Genomic DNA, 15,968 nt, shown 5'->3' on the forward strand with positions numbered 1-15,968 from the left:
AGTGCTGCTAAGTGGCAATGGTCTTAACAGAAATAACAAAACCCTGCAATTTCCTGTCCCTGAGAAGCCATCTGACTGCTTCATATGTGTTGCAGAGAAACAGAGGACGTGTGCATGAGATAAACCCAGATTTGCTGCCAGGATTGATTGCTAGAGTCAAGGACTTTTACCAGATAGTCCTTTGGTTCTGTAAACAAGTCTTCCCAGGATGGTAGGATATTTTTCTTATTCCTATTTTTTCTTTTTAGTTGACCGGCCGTTTCATTTTCATTTTTTATGATGAAAAATTTCAAATATATACAAAGTAGAAAAAACAATAAATAGTACCCAGCTGCCATAATAGTTAACATTTTGTCAATCTTATTTCATTTATACAGCAGTATGCATTTCTAACAAATGGCCTTTCTTTTTTATATAATCGTATTGTCATTATTACACCCATGGAAAGTAGCAGTAATTCCTTAATATCATCTAATACTCATTCCATATTTAAATTTCCCCAGTTGTTTCAAAAATTTCTTTGTATTGCTAGCTTGAGTCAGGATTCAAACAAGAGCTATAGGGGCTTCCCTGGTGGCACAGTGGTTAAGAATCCACCTGCCAATGCAGGGGACACGGTTCAATCCCTGGTCCGGGAAGATCCCACATGCCACAGAGCAACTCAGCCCGTGCGCCACAACTACTGCGTTCTAGAGCCCGTGAGCCACAACTACTAGAGCCCGCGCACCAAGAGAAGCCACCGCAATGAGAAGCCACCGCAGTGAGAAGCCCGTGCACTGCAACGAAGAGTTGCCCCCCCGTTCACCGCAACTAGAGGAAGCCCGTGTGCAACAACGAAGACCCAACGCAGCCAAAAATAAATAAATAAATAAAATAAATTTATAACAAAACAAACAAGAGCTATACATTGCTTGTGCTTGGGTCTCTTAAATTCTTTTAATCTATAACAGTCCCTCCACCTCCCATGCTACTTGGTGAAGAAACCCAGTCTTTTGTCCTATAGAACGTCTCACATCCTGAGTTTCCCTGACCACTTTGTGTGGTGTCTTTTCCCTTCTCTCACATTTATTTTTTATTTTTTTTAATAAGTCTTTTTTATTATACGTTATAAAAGTAGTGGCCCATAACACATTGGAACAACGTTTTTTTAAACCGGTTTTCACCACAGACAGTTTGAAAAGCACTGATTTGGATGACTTCCTTCTCATCTGTACCACTGTGATTTGACAACAAAGGTTACTTTCCCACATTAAAAATTTTTCTTGCCAATATTTTAGACAAAAGCAAGAATCACCCATACAACACTCTAGCCTCACAATTTCTTGACTCATTTATTCCAATAAAATATACCTTCAAACAATAACCCTAGCCATATATCTTGTCCTTAGTCCTCTTTAATCTTTAACTCTGAAACTCTGCTCTTGGATCACAAATTTTCATTCTCCTACCTTCTTACTAAAACTGCTCTTTACTCTTCCTACTGGAATAAACACTTTGTCTGGATATGGACTTGCTTCCCTGAATGCAATGCTTATGCAAAAACAGCCATCCATGGACTTATAGAATGCCTTACATATCACCATGAGATTCCACACAGCATTGTTTTGATCAAGGAACTCACTTCATAGCACATGGAGTGTGGCAATGGGCTCGTGCTCATGAACACTGATCTTACCAAGTTCTGCATCATCCTGACACAGCTAGCTTGATAAAACAGTGGAATGGATTTTTGAAGACTTGATTATAGTGCCCGATATGTGGCAATACCTGGTGGGGCTAGGACAAGGTTCTCCATGACAGTGTATATGCTCTAAACCAGAATCCAATATATGGTACTTTTTCATCCACAGCCAATATTCACGGGTCCAGGAATCAAGGGATTGAAATGGGAGTGGCTTCATTCATTATTACCCGTAGTGGTCCAATAGCAAGGTTTTTGCTTCCCATCTCTGCAAACTGAGATTCTGCTAATCCAGAGGTCTTATTAGTTCCAAAGGGAGAAAAATTTCCACCTGAGACAAAGCAGCATCCCGTTCTTCAATCACTGCATTCATTTCTTCTGCAGTTATTCTCTTTTTACATTCCTTGGTCTTGTAGATTCTATCCACAGTTATAGCTCCATTCTTCTGAATAGCTATCCCTGTGTCTGCACTGTTTATTCTGTTCAGTAATTCCTGTAATGTCATGTCATTTTCTTCAGGGTTAATATTTTCTAGCAGTTTTAGAGACATTTCCATATGCTTGGCTCGTGCAGTTGCTTCATCTCTCTCCTCATTGGCTAACTGCAGTCGAGACATAATAGCTTCATCACGTTCCCTCTGCAAAATACACCTCTTCAACCAGAGCTGCTGTTTTTTCAGCAATTTGAGCTTCTGTTGCTTTTTCTTAGAGTTCCAGTTTAAGCTTTAGTTTTCTCTGTTCTTTATCTTCTTTAGTCAGTTTTTCTTGAAGCTTTTTTTTTTTTTTTTTTTTTGCGGTATGTGGGCCTCTCACTGTTGTGCTCTCTCCCGTTGCGGAGCACAGGCTCCGGTCGCACAGGCTCAGCGGCCATGGCTCACGGGCCTAGCCGCTCTGCAGCATGTGGGATCTTCCCAGACTGGGGCATGAACCTGTGTCCCCTGCATTGGCAGGTGGACTCTCAACCACTGCGCCACCAGGGAAGCCCTTCTTGAAGCTTTTTATTGCTTGCTTTGAGAATGTCCAATTCTTTTAGAAGCAACGCTATTGTCTCCTCTTTAAGTCTGAAGTAATTTGACAAGGAATCATACATTTCTAATGCAAATCATTATTTCTATGTTCCATAATGTTGGATTTTTCTCTGGTACAGTGAGCTTTCTCATCACCTAGATGAGGACTGATGACTTGAAAATTCCTTGAACTCTGCTCTGGCAGTTCTATGCCCTCATATACAGCTTCATTAACTAATTCATTGGATTTCTGTTGCATGCTTCCCTTAGAATTCACAGGCAGTTGCTCATCTGGCTGTGTACTTTTATTTCTCCCAGTGGTCTCTTGTTCAAGATAACTATGGGTTATGTCTGGACTAATGCAGCACTGTCCTGGTGTTAAAATATACTGGTTGATTATAAAATACAGGCAATGAAGGTTTCTTTCATAGCTGGTTGGAAGAACAATAACAACCACCACTTACCTAGGCCCTTTTGACCAGTCGTCCATTTGTACTTCTTGTTTGCTCTGGCAAGGTCTCTGGTTTTTGCGCCAAGATTTGAAGCTTTGTACGGCATGGCTCAGCGTGCCTAAAGAAGCACAGCATTCTTTGCCGAAACTTACAAGTGTGAGACCTGAGATGCGCCCCGCACTGCCCCAGGAGCCGACTCTGCGCTCTCGCCCAGAGCTTCTCAGGCCCGACGCGCAGGCACCACGTCCACCAACCGACGCTCACTCGGAGCCTCCCTGCCCGCCTGGGGCTCCTCTGCGCAAGGAGGTGCGCAGGGAGATGTAGGCATCTATTTTTCTAAAGTATGTGCTATTAGAAATTAAAACAAAAATACTCCAGTGACAGTGAACAAATTTAATGCACAGGCAGGAATGGTGGAAATAGATCAGTTAGGAGACAGATTAACCAATGTACTCTTCAGGAGAAATCTGAGCTAGGATAACAATTTGAGAGAGCTACCAGCATATAAATGGTAACTGAAATTGGGGGAGGAGAATGGATGAGATCATTCATGGAAAATGGGGTCCAAGATGGAACCTTGGAGAAGCCTAATATAAAGATGTGGGCAGAGGAAGAGGATGCTGCAAAATAGGCTGAGAAGTAGTCAGAGATTTACAGAGAAGTAGTCATCACAAGAGCTGAGGGCAGTTTCAAGGTGGAAGGATTGCTCGGTGGATGATGCATTTATAAAACATACATAAATGAATATTTATAAAGTGGGTCATTTTATATTCAGTAGGTCTTGTTAAAATTAACCTATACATTTATCCTAAGGAAATAACCACATAGTCCATTTTGGAAGACAAGGAGTTTGGACTTATTTGGGGAGCAACGAACTAAAGGTCGTTGGTAGTGATAAAAATGAATGACAACCCGGGTTTCCCTGGTGGCTCAGTGGTTAAGAATCCACCTGCCAATGCAGGGGGCATGGGTTCGAGCCCTGGTCCGGGAAGATCCCACATGCCACGGAGCAACTAAGCTCGTGTGCCACAATTACTGAGCCTGCGCTCTAGAACCCATGAGCCACAACTACTCAGCCCGTGGGCCTAGAGCCCGTTCTCCACAACAAGAGAAGCCACCGCAATGAGAAGCCTGTGCACCACAACGAAGAGTAGCCTCCACTTACCGCAGCTAGAGAAAGCCCGCGCAGAGCAACGAAGACCTAATGCAGCCAAAAATAAATAAATTAAATAAATTAAAAAAAAAAAGACAACCCTTAACAGTTTTGGTGAAACTGAATTCCGAAATCTAAGAAGTTCCACATTTCCGTGAAATCTTTCCAGACAGATTTAAAAAATTCAACTTATTTGTATTTGTTTTTGTAAGCATCTACTGTGTGCTTACCACTACACCCTCAGAGGCAAGATACAATAGTACGTACATGTGACATGATCTCTATCCTTTCCATTTACCATAGTCACCATACTCACCAATCCTCAGTCTAGTTGTTTGATCATAGAATTCACTGATGTTATGACACAGATGCTCTCTCAATGCCTCAGTTTCCTTCTCTTTAAAGCCATGGTTTGATGAGGTCAATGGTTTGCATCAGAATCACCAGGAGTGCTTGCTGAACACAGATTGCTGGTTCCACTCCTAGTTTGATTCAGTAGGGAGTAGAGAACTTGCATTTCTGGAGAGGTAAGTTGCTGTTCCAGGAACCATACTCTGAGAACACTTTTACTTTCTCCAGCTCTAAAAGTCTATGATTCCTTAGCGAAACTGCATTACCTATGCTCACTAATGGATTTAACACTCTCCATTATTCACCAGAGCCTAAGAGGATGTTGTGGAATATGTAGTTATTATTTGCCTTAAAAAAGATTTTTTTTTTTTACTGGAATATAGTTGACTTAGAATGTTGTATTAGTTTCAGCTGTACAGCAAAGTGAATAGTTATATATATACATAGATCCATTCTTTTTCAGATTCTTTTCCCATATATGTTATTACAGAATATTGAGTAGAGTTCCCTGTGCTATACAGTAGGTCCTTAGTAGTTATCTATAATATATATATTAGTGTGTATATGTTAATCCCAAACTCCTAATTTATCACTTCTACTCACGTTTCCCCTCTGGCAACCATAAGTTTGATTTTGAGATCTGTGAGTCTGTTTCTGTTTTGTAAATAAGTTCATTTGTATCACTTTTTTATTAGATTCCACATATAAGTGATATCATATGATATTTGTCTTTCTCTGTCTGACTTACTTCACTTAGTATGATAATCTCTAGGTCCATCCATGTTGCTGCAAATGGTGTTATTTCATTCTTTTTTATGGCTGAGTAATATTCCACTGTATATATGTACCACATCTTCTCCTCTGTTGATGGACATTTAGGTTGCTTCCATGTCTTGGCTATTGTAAATAGTGCTGCAATGAACATTGGGGTGCATGTATCTTTTTAAATTATGGTTTTCTCCAGATATATGCCTAGGAGTAGGACTGCTGGATCATATGGTAGTTCTATATTTAGTTTTTAAGGAACCTCCATATTGTTTTGTTCTCCATAATGGTTGTAACAATTTACATTCCCACCAACAGTGTAGGAGGGTTCCCTTTTCTCCACACCTTCTCCAGCATTTATTGTTTGTAGGTTTTTTGATGATGGCCATTCTGACTGGTGTGAGGTGATACCTCATTGTAGTTTTGATATGCATTTCTCTAATCATTAGTGATGTTGAGCATCTTTTCATGTGCTTTTTGGCCATCTGTATGTCTTCTTTGGAGAAATGTCTATTTAAATCTGCCCATTTTTTGATAGGATTGTTTGTTTTTTTGACATTGAGCTGCATGAGCTATTTGTATATTTTGGAGATTAATCCCTTGTTGGTTGCTTTGCAAATATTTTCTCCCACTCTGTGGGTTGTCTTTTCCTTTTGTTTATAGTTTCCTTTGTTGTGCAAAAACTTTCAAGCTTAATTAGGTCTCATTTATTTTTGTTACTCTAGGAGGTGGATCAAAAAAGATATTGCTGTGATTTACATCAAAGAGTGTTCTGCTTATGTTTTCCTTTAAGAGCTTTATAGTATCCGGCCTTACATTTAGGTCTTTCATCCATTTTGAGTTTATTTTTGTGTATGGTGCTAAGAAGTGTTCTAATTTCATTCTTTTACATGTAGCTGTCCAGTATTCCCAGCACCACTTATTGAAGAGACTCTTTTCTCCATTGTATATTCTTGCCTCCTTTGTCATAGTTGACCATAGGTGCATGGGTGTAGTTATTATTTGTTGAATGCAAACAATGGCTTAATATTTTCAATCTTATCTTCTTAAACCTTACATATCTTAGGGATGTTTGTGTTCGGTTGCTGTGAGCTGCCAGGAGAGGCAGGACCATAGCTGTGGAGGCTCTTAGTACATCTCACACTGCACTTGATGCGGACATTTAATACATGCTTTTTGATATGCCTTCGATGGACTAGGTGGCATGTTATATTTTCCCATTTGGTGATCATTATAAATTTGATACAAACTCTTAAAATAATGAGTATTTGATCTTAGTTCATCCTTGAACAAGTTTCTGGAGTCCAGGAGACCACACTGGGCAATCTGATGATCTGATATAATGGAGATATTTCCTGTTAATCAGGAGATAAGGATATTAGTGTCAGTGCTGTCCTTGGCTCTATCACAGTTGCAGAGGTCACCGAACCTCTAGTGGCTCTGGAAAACTAGGAAAATATTGACCATCTTAAGTTCAGGAAGAATTCATGAAATGCCTTGTAAAAATATAGGCTCCAGGAACAAAACTTAATTTCAAAATAGTATTTTTATAAAAATTAATTTTAGAGGTAAAAACTTTTCCACCTTGAATCAGAATAAGCTTGTTTTTGTTTCTGATCTTGGTTGTTTTGCTTTAAAGAATGAGATGCTATAGTTCAAAAATTGAATAAGTATTTATTGTTCCAGAAGGTACATTGCTTTTTATACATATTTCATAAATGATACAGGATTTTACACATGTTCAATATTTTGCTATCTGTTTAAAGGACTTTTCTCCAAGTTCTCCCTCCCCTTGCCTCCCACACACCCTGAAAGGATTTGCTCATTGCACTGTGCTGTTTCTTCTTAAAAACCCTGCATACAAACAGGATAAATGGTTTAAAAATAATTCACACAACTTAACAGAAATAAATGAGGGAAGGGGGTTGAACGACTAGGGGGGCGGGTGGGGAAGGAAGTGGGAGGAGGGATGAGAAGTGGAGACATGCATCCTTTCATTCCGTCATGCCAGTGGAAGGGGTGGTGGCTGGAGCAGCAGCAGCAATCCTGGCTGGCCTTCAACCTCTGCAAGGCACCTGCAGTCTGGGTTTGTCGTTTAAAGTGTTTCTCTTCATACACAATGATCCCAAAGGAGGAAGAAAAAGAGAAAGAAACCCCTTGCCACAATGAAGAGGGATCAATCATGTGAAAGAAAAAAGCCAATCAATCAGCTGTGCGGCAAGCCCCATCATCCTTTCCATCCTGCCCCCGCAGTAGTTAAAAGCAGGATAGTAGACACAGATTCCTTTGACTCTTCAAGTGTGATGTCATCTGGAAATATGGTAGAAAATATTTTGATAGAGTATAAGATTAACTCCTTTTTCTCTCAATTTAAGATAAGAAAAAATAGGGTGAAGAGGGTAGGCTGAAAGAAGCCATAGAAATGTATTCCTGTACAAAGATAAATTGCACCCTTTGAGATCCACACACTTGATTTACAACTACTGAAGTGGTGGAGGTGGGAGGGCTCACAAACAGTGTGGGAGTGTGTGTCCTTCGAGATTAACAAGGCCTCCAGACAAGGTAGTGCCATCTGGGTGGCCTGGAATGCTGTCACACAAACAGATTAACAGCAGTGAAACTATTCTGGTTCTGAAATGGCTACAGAGCCATGATTTTTAGCCATTTTGTAAACCTTACATCTTCCTGATTTGGTAATACAGCTGAACACTCCGCCTCTGGCTTTAGCTGTGGAGGGAGAGGGGAGTATCAATGGGATAGTTAAATAAAGGAGGGAAATCTGTCCTCCTCTTAAAGATTAATTAGCAAAAAACAAAACAAAACAAAAAAACCTCATGCATTGTTGCCAATTATTTCTAGACAGTGATCTAGAGAACTGGAATATTGAGACATTTAAGAAGGTATTAAGGGATAATCCAAAGGGTCAATTATCAGACAGTCATAAGTTGGTTCCAATTATCATATGGATAAAATTAGTGTACCAACAGGTGTGGGTGGTCAGAAATGGGGCACAAACGGGAGCGATTCCTGGTAACTTTGCAGAGACTGTGTCCAATCTAAAATAAATGCTAATGACATGGGCTCAGACTCTGTTTGCCACCCACATATCTCGAGGGTTTGCTTTTCTGGTATATTTATTTACTGCTATGTCAAAAATAAGAAAAGTTAAATTAAAAAAAAATTTAGAGCTGAGTGGGGTGCTGGTGTGTTACTATTTTGCTGACCCTGAAAAGAAGATGCAAGAAACAACACCCCTAGCATCACTTTCTCTCAACTATAATAATAATACATCATTTTCATCCAGAAACTGAGATTCTTGATTAAGACAATATTCACTAAGCCCTTTGAGCTTATATTCCACAAAGCCTGATGGTCAGATTTTAACATTCCTTTCTTCCCTAAGATCTTTTTGTTTTTGTTTTTTAATTAAAGTTAAAAACCCTCTACCCAGACATGGCTCCCAGCTTCCACCTGCAATGCTTTAATTAAAAAGGCCATAGTTATAAACAGGTGTTCTTTCTGCTGGGATTCAGAGGCTCTCTGCAGGTCAATCTTCCTCACCAATCTGTCGGAGGGGCAGATGTACTTGTAATGGGTCTCTCAGTCTCTTAAGGTCCATTTCTGCCTAAAATAGAAACAAAAGGTGAGAAAACTGGCTAGCCAAGTTTTCAATGATATTACTGTCTCCTGAGAAGAGGAAACTGTCTTTCCTCCGTCACTATGAGTCAGAGAAATCATCTCAATCACTCTCAAAGTAAGAGTGCCTCAGAGGCAAAGAATGTTAAAGGCACAGGACAACATAGCAGGACAGAAACAGAAGTCTGTCCTGGCAGTTTCAGCTATCAACAGAGCCTCCAGAAAAGACTGTGCAATCAACAGGGCAGGACTCAGGGGCTCAAGAATGTGGGAGCATCTGATGCACCTTGATGGCATTTCTCCAGAGAGAAGCCCTTTTACAAACTTTTTGCCTGGAGCCAGAATTCCAATTTATGCTCCTCAAGACTTTAGTTATTTGTCTAGTAGTTGTTTAAGTTTTTCACTTATCAGGAACTTTTAAAACAGGCCTGTGCAGTCAACTGCAGCACTTTCAAAACTCACACATGTTTGGGCCTCACCCCTGAGGAGTTGGATTAATAGGTTTGGGGGAGGCTGAAGCACCTGTATTTTTAATAGCTCCAGAGATGATTGTGACGCACTCCCTCCAGTTGAGAACCACCACACAGAGCGACAGAAGGTAAGAATTCACTTAGGCCAAGGCAGGGAGATGAATTAAGCCTATTCAAAGCACAACCCCGTCACCAAAAAGGGACAGAGAAGGCGGAGAAGGTCCAGAGAAGAGTAATTAAACATTAAAGAGAATGGAAGAGCTTCCAGAGGTTTTAAAAAAAGTCTCTAAAGTCATGAAAGACTGCAGAGAAAAGAAATGAGGATTTCTTCACCAAAATCAAAGATATCAGAGTGAGGGGGAGGCACAATCAGAAATATGAAAGAGGTAGCTGTTATGAAAAATAAGATATCAGTCTTTAAAAAAAGCGTTTCTAGCTCAATAATCTCTCACCTGTACCTAGCAAACATTTCTAGTAGTCTCTCTCTGACCTGGATTTTATTTTGGCTCCATTGCTACCACACATCTCAGGTGAGAGATCTTTGGGTCAATTGCAGAAAGAATAAAAAAAGAGAGAAAAGTAAAAACAGACCTCTCTGAAGAAACAAAATGAAAAATATAAAAATAGGTTTAAAAATTTCAATATGCTAGTGATAAAAGGATAGATAGGACTCATTATCTTTTCATCTGCTTGTGTTATAAAACTTTCTGGAGCGTTGACCATGCTAAAATAGTCATTTTTATCAACTGAGGAATAATTTACATAGGAAGAAGAGGATTGGATCATTCTTTCAGAGTTTACCCATCTAAGTACTTGACTGTAGACGATGATGATAATGCCATACAAGATGAGGCTGGAATTTACTTTAATTTTTGTAAAACTTACCTGAGCAATTGCATCTTTGAGTTGATTGTATTTCTCTAGGTCAAAACGTGACTTTTTGGCTCCTTTATGGAAAAATAATAAGTATTGTCTGTCTCTGGCTTCTGGATAAACATATTCCTACAAAAATAAAGAAGAAATTAAATTATACTCCTTAGCACACTATCTTCACAAAATAAGCATTTACTGTTGATTAGATTCAATACACATGAGCATATATAAAGATATACTACTGACATGTGCTGTATTAAATATTTATTTCTTAAACATTTTTTTGTTTTGTTTTTGTGGTACGCGGGCCTCTCACTGTTGTGGCCTCTCCCGCTGCGGAGCACAGGCTCCGGACGCGCAGGCTCAGCGGCCATGGCTCACGGGCCCAGCCACTCCATGGCATGTGGGATCCTCCTGGACCGGGGCACAAACCCGTGTCCCCTGCATCGGCAGGCGGACTCTCAACCACTGCGCCACCAGGGAAGCCTTCTTAAACATTTTTTATTGCACAACACACACAGAAGAGTATACACACAAAAAATGTACATCATAAAGAATCATCATCACGTAATAAATGTTAATCATCACCAGACAGAGAAAATAGAATACCACCAGTAACTCACAAGCCCCCTTCCTGCCCCTTTCCAATTACTAACCCCTCCTTCCCCACCAAAGTAATCACTATCTTGACTTTTATGGTAACTGTTTTCCTGCTCTCTTTACAGCTTTCTTACTTAAGCATACATTCCCCTGAGCTCTACAGCTGAGTTTTACCTGTTTTTTGAAATTTATAAAAATGGAGTCAGATAGTATGCATTGTGTATGGCTACTTTCACTCAATATCATGTTTGTGATATTCATCTTTTGCATGTAGCTGTAGTCTGTTCATTTCCACTGATATGTTATATTCTATTGTGTGGCTACATCACAATTAATTTATCTGTTGTACTACTGATAGATTTTTGGGTTGTTTCTAGGTTTTAGCTGTTGTAAATAATGCTGTCAAGATCATCTCTGGACTTATCTTCTGTTGGGTATAAACCTATGAATGGAAATTCTGGACCATAGCGTATGCTTGTGTTCAAATTTAAGGAGCGATATCAAAATGGTTGTACCAGTTATACTCCCATAAGCAGGACATGAGTTGCCATCACTTCACCTACTTGCCAATACTTGGTATTGTCAGTTAAAAAACGAGTTAGGCAGAAATACTACCTCAGGTTCTGTTCCCTTACAGGTTATTACAAAATATTGAGTATAGTTCCCTGTGCTATACTATAGGTCCTTGTTGGTTATCTATTTTATATAGTTTGTATATGTTAATCCCAAACTCCTAATTTATATTACTACATTTTAAAAACAACTTTACTTGCGATACCATACAATTTACCCATTTAAAGTATAATAGTCAATGCTTTTTAGCATAGTCAGAATTGTACAACCATTACTACAATAATTTTTAGAATATTTTCATCATCCCCCAAAGAAACCCCATACCCTTTAACATCACTTCCTATTTCCCTCCATACTTCCAGTTCTAAGTTAACTACTAGCCTTTCTGTCTCTATAGATTTGCCTTTTCTGGATATTTCACAAGTGGAATCATAAAAAAGCCTTTTGTGTCTGGCTTCTTTCAAGGCTCATCTATTTGTAGCATGTATCAGTACATTATTTCTTTTTATTGACAAATAATATTTCATTAAATGGAATATGCTACATCAGGGGTCCCCAACCTCCCGGCTGTGGACTGGTAGCGGTCCGCGGCCTGTTAGGAACTGGGCCGCACAGCAGGAGGTGAGCAGTGGGCGAGCCAGCAAAGCTTCATCTGCCGCTCCCCATCACTCGCATTACCGCCTGAACCATCCCCTGCCATCCCCTCCCCCAGGGAAAAATCACCTTCCACAAAACCGGTCCCTGGTGCCAAAAAGGTTGGGGACCACTGTGCTACATTTTATTTATCTATTTGTCAATTGATAGACATTTGGGTTTTTTCCACTTGTTGGCTATTATGAATAATCTTGCTATGAACATTTGTGTACAAATTTTTGTGTGGACACGTTTTTATTTCTCTTGAAGAGATATAGCATTTTCCTGATCACTCATGAGGCTGAGAGGCCTTTTCATATCCTCTTTTATATTATTGGCCATTTGCATATCCTCTTTTAGAAGTGCCTGTACAAACCTCTTGCCATTTTTTTCCTACTGGATTGTGTGTCTTTTTCTTACTGATTTGTAGGATTTGTTAATATATTATGGATATGGATCCTTTGTTGGATATACATACTGGAAACATCTCCTCCCAGCCCACTCTCCCTCTTCATGGTGCTCTTTAATAAACAGATGTCCTTAATGTTAATATAGCCTAATTTATCATTCCTATTCTTTATGGTTAACATTTTTCATTCTGTGTAAAAAGTCATTCCCTATTCCACAGTAATTAAGATATTCTATATTATCTTCCAGGAGCTTCATCGTGTTACCTTTTATATTTAGATCAACAATCTGTCTGGAATTAATTTTTGTTTATAGTGTAAGGATGGGGTCATTTCTTTTTTTCTATATGGATATTCAATTGTCCTAGCACCATTTATCAAAAAACTTTTTCCCTGCAGTGCCATTTTTTTAAAATCAAAAGTTCATTTATACTAGGTCTATTTCTACTTCTCTCTTCTATTCCACTGGACTATTTGTCCATCCCTGTGTCACTGTCTTAGTCACTGCAGTATTGTAACTAAAGCTGCAGTCTTCATATCTGAGAGTAAATCCTCTTACCTAGTTTTTCTTCAAGTGTTTATTACTTTTCTTAGTCCTCTGTATTTCAATATACATTTTAGAATCAGTTTATTAAAATATCTTCCCCCAACTCCAAATCTGTTGGGATTCTGACTGGGACTGCACTGAATCTAATAGATCAGTGTGGATAAAACCAACATTTTTGCACTATTTACTTTTCTAGTCCATGAACATGCTATATCATTACATTCATTAACTCTCCTATAATTTTATGTTTCTCTACATATAGGTCTTGTACATCTTTTGCATGATTTATTTATTTGGTTACTTATTTATTTTTTAACATCTTTATTGGAGTATAATTGCTTTACAACGGTGTGTTAGTTTCTGCTTTATAACAAAGTGAATCAGCTATACATAAACATATATCCCCATATGTCTTCCCTCTTACATCTCCCTCCCACCCTCCCTATTCCTCCCCTCTCGGTGGACACAAAGCACTGACCTGATCTCCCTGTGCTATGTGGCTGCTTCCCACTAGCTATTTTACATTTGGTAGTGTACATATGTCCATGCCACTCTCTCACTTCATCCCAGTTTCCCCTTCCCCGTGTCCTAAAGTCCATTCTCTAGGTCAGCGTCTTTATTCCTGTCCTGCCACTAAGTTCTTCAGAACCATTTTTTTTTAGATTCAATACATATGTGTTATCATACGGCATTTTCCTCTTTCTGACTTACTTCACTCTGTACGACAGTCTCTAGGTCCATCCACCTCATTACAAATAACTCAATTTCGTTTCTTTTTATGGCTGACTAATATTCCATTGTATATATGGGCCACATCTTCTTTATCCATTCATCTGTTGATGGACAGTTAGATTGCTTCCATGTCCTGGATATTGTAATTAGAGCTGCAATGAACATTGTGGTACATGACTCTTTTTGAATTGTGGTTTTCTCAGGGTATATGCCCAGTAGTGGGATTGCTGGGTCATATGGTAGTTCTATTTTTAGTTCTTTAAGGAACCTCCATACTGTTCTCCATAGTGGCTGTATCAATTTACATTCCCACCAGCATTTATTGTTTGTAGATTTTTTCATGATGGCCATTCTGACTGGTGTGAGGTGATACCTCATTGTAGTTTTGGTTTGCATTTCTCTAATGATTAGCAATGTTGAGCATCCATCCATGTGTTTGTTGGCAATCTGTATATCTTCTCTGGAGAAATGTCTATTTAGGTCAACTGCCCATTTTTGGATTGAGTTGTTTGTTTTTTTGATATTGAGCTGCATGAGCTGCTTGTAAATTTTGGAGATTAATCCTTTGTCAGTTGCTGCATTTGCAAATATTTTCTCCCATTCTGAGGGTTGTCTTTTGGGCTTGTTTATGGTTTCCTTTGCTGTGCAAAAGCCTTTAAGTTTCATTAGGTTCCATTTGTTTATTTTTGTTTTTATTTCCATTTCTCTAGGAGGTGGGTCAAAAAGGATCTTGCTGTGATGTATGTCATAGAGTGTTGTGCCTACGTTTTCCTCTAAGAGTTTTATAGTGTCTGGCCTTACATTTAGTTCTTTAATCCATTTTGAGTTTATTTTTGTGTATGGTGTTAAGAAGTGTTCTAATTTCATTCTTTTACATGTAGCTGTCCAGTTTTCCCAGCACCACTTATTGAAGAGGCAATCTTCTCTCCATTGTATATTTTCCCCTCCTTTATCAAATATAAGGTGACCATATGTGTGTGGGTTTATCTCTGGGCTCTCTATCCTGTTCCACTGATCTATATTTCTGTTTTTGTGCCAGTACCATACTGTCTTCATTACTGTAGCTTTGTAGTGTAGTCTGAAGTCAGGGAGCCTGATTCCTCCAGCTCTGTTTTTCTTTCTCAACATTGCTTTGGCTATTCGGAGTCTTTTGTGTTTCCATACAAATTGTGAAATTTTTTGTTCTAGTTCTGTGAAAAATGCCTTTGGTAGTTGGATAGGGATTGCACTGAATCCGTAGATTGCTTTGGGTAGTATAGTCATTTTCACAATGTTGATTCTTCTAATCCAAGAACATTGTATATCTCTCCATCTGTTTGTATCAACTTTAATTTCTTTCATCAGTGTCTTATAATTTCCTGCATATAGGTCTTTTGTCTCCTTAGGTAGGTTATTCTTAGGTATTTTATTCTTTATGTTGCAATGGTAAATGGGAGTGTTTCCTTAATTTCTCTTTCAGATTTTTCATCATTCGTGTATAGGAATGCAAGAGTGTTCCGTGCATTAATTTTATATCCTGCTACTTTACCACATTCATTGATTAGCTCTAATAGTTTTCTGGTAGCATCTTTTGGATGCTCTAGGTATAGTATCATGTCATCTGCAAACATGACAGTTTTACGTCTTTTCCGATTCGGATTCCTTTTATTTCTTTTTCTTCTCTGATTGCTGTGGCTAAGACGTCCAAAACTATGTTGAATAACAGTGGTGAGGGTGGGCAACCTTGTCTTGTTCCTGATCTTAGTGGAAATGGTTTCAGTTTTTCACCATTGAGAACGATGTTGATTGTGGGTTTGTCATATATGGTCTTTACTATGTTGATGTAAGTTCCCTCTATGCCTATGTTCTGGAGAGTTTTTATAAATGGGTGTTGAATTTTGTTGAAAGCTTCTTCTGCATCTATTGAGATGATCATATGGTTTTTCTCCTACAATTTGTTAATACGGTTTATCACATTTATTGATTTGCGTATATTGAATAATCCTTGCATTCCTTGGATAAACCCACTGGATCATGGTGTATGATCCTTTTAATGTGCTGTTGGATTCTGTTTGCTAGTATTTTGTTGAGGATATTTGCATCTATGTTC

At 38.8% G+C, this 15,968-nt stretch overlaps 1 protein-coding gene and 1 pseudogene across 1 annotated transcript in view; both read right to left on the reverse strand.

The window, feature by feature from the left end:
- Positions 1 to 1,967: 1,967 nt before the first annotated feature.
- LOC136136046 (mirror-image polydactyly gene 1 protein-like) lies at positions 1,968 to 4,941 on the reverse strand (annotated as a pseudogene).
- A 3,402-nt stretch (positions 4,942 to 8,343) lies between these two features.
- Positions 8,344 to 15,968, reverse strand: part of MCU (mitochondrial calcium uniporter) — a 216,723-nt gene continuing 209,098 nt past the window's right edge. The window contains exons 7-8 of the mRNA XM_065894688.1: positions 10,400 to 10,516; positions 8,344 to 9,033 (exon numbers count right to left, since the gene is read on the reverse strand). Of these exons, the coding sequence (XP_065750760.1) occupies positions 8,956 to 9,033; positions 10,400 to 10,516 (195 nt within the window). The 3' untranslated portion in view covers positions 8,344 to 8,955. The remainder of the gene's footprint in view (positions 9,034 to 10,399; positions 10,517 to 15,968) is intronic.

This window comes from Phocoena phocoena, chromosome 16 (genome assembly GCF_963924675.1).
Source record: "Phocoena phocoena chromosome 16, mPhoPho1.1, whole genome shotgun sequence".
Taxonomy (NCBI): domain Eukaryota; kingdom Metazoa; phylum Chordata; class Mammalia; order Artiodactyla; family Phocoenidae; genus Phocoena; species Phocoena phocoena.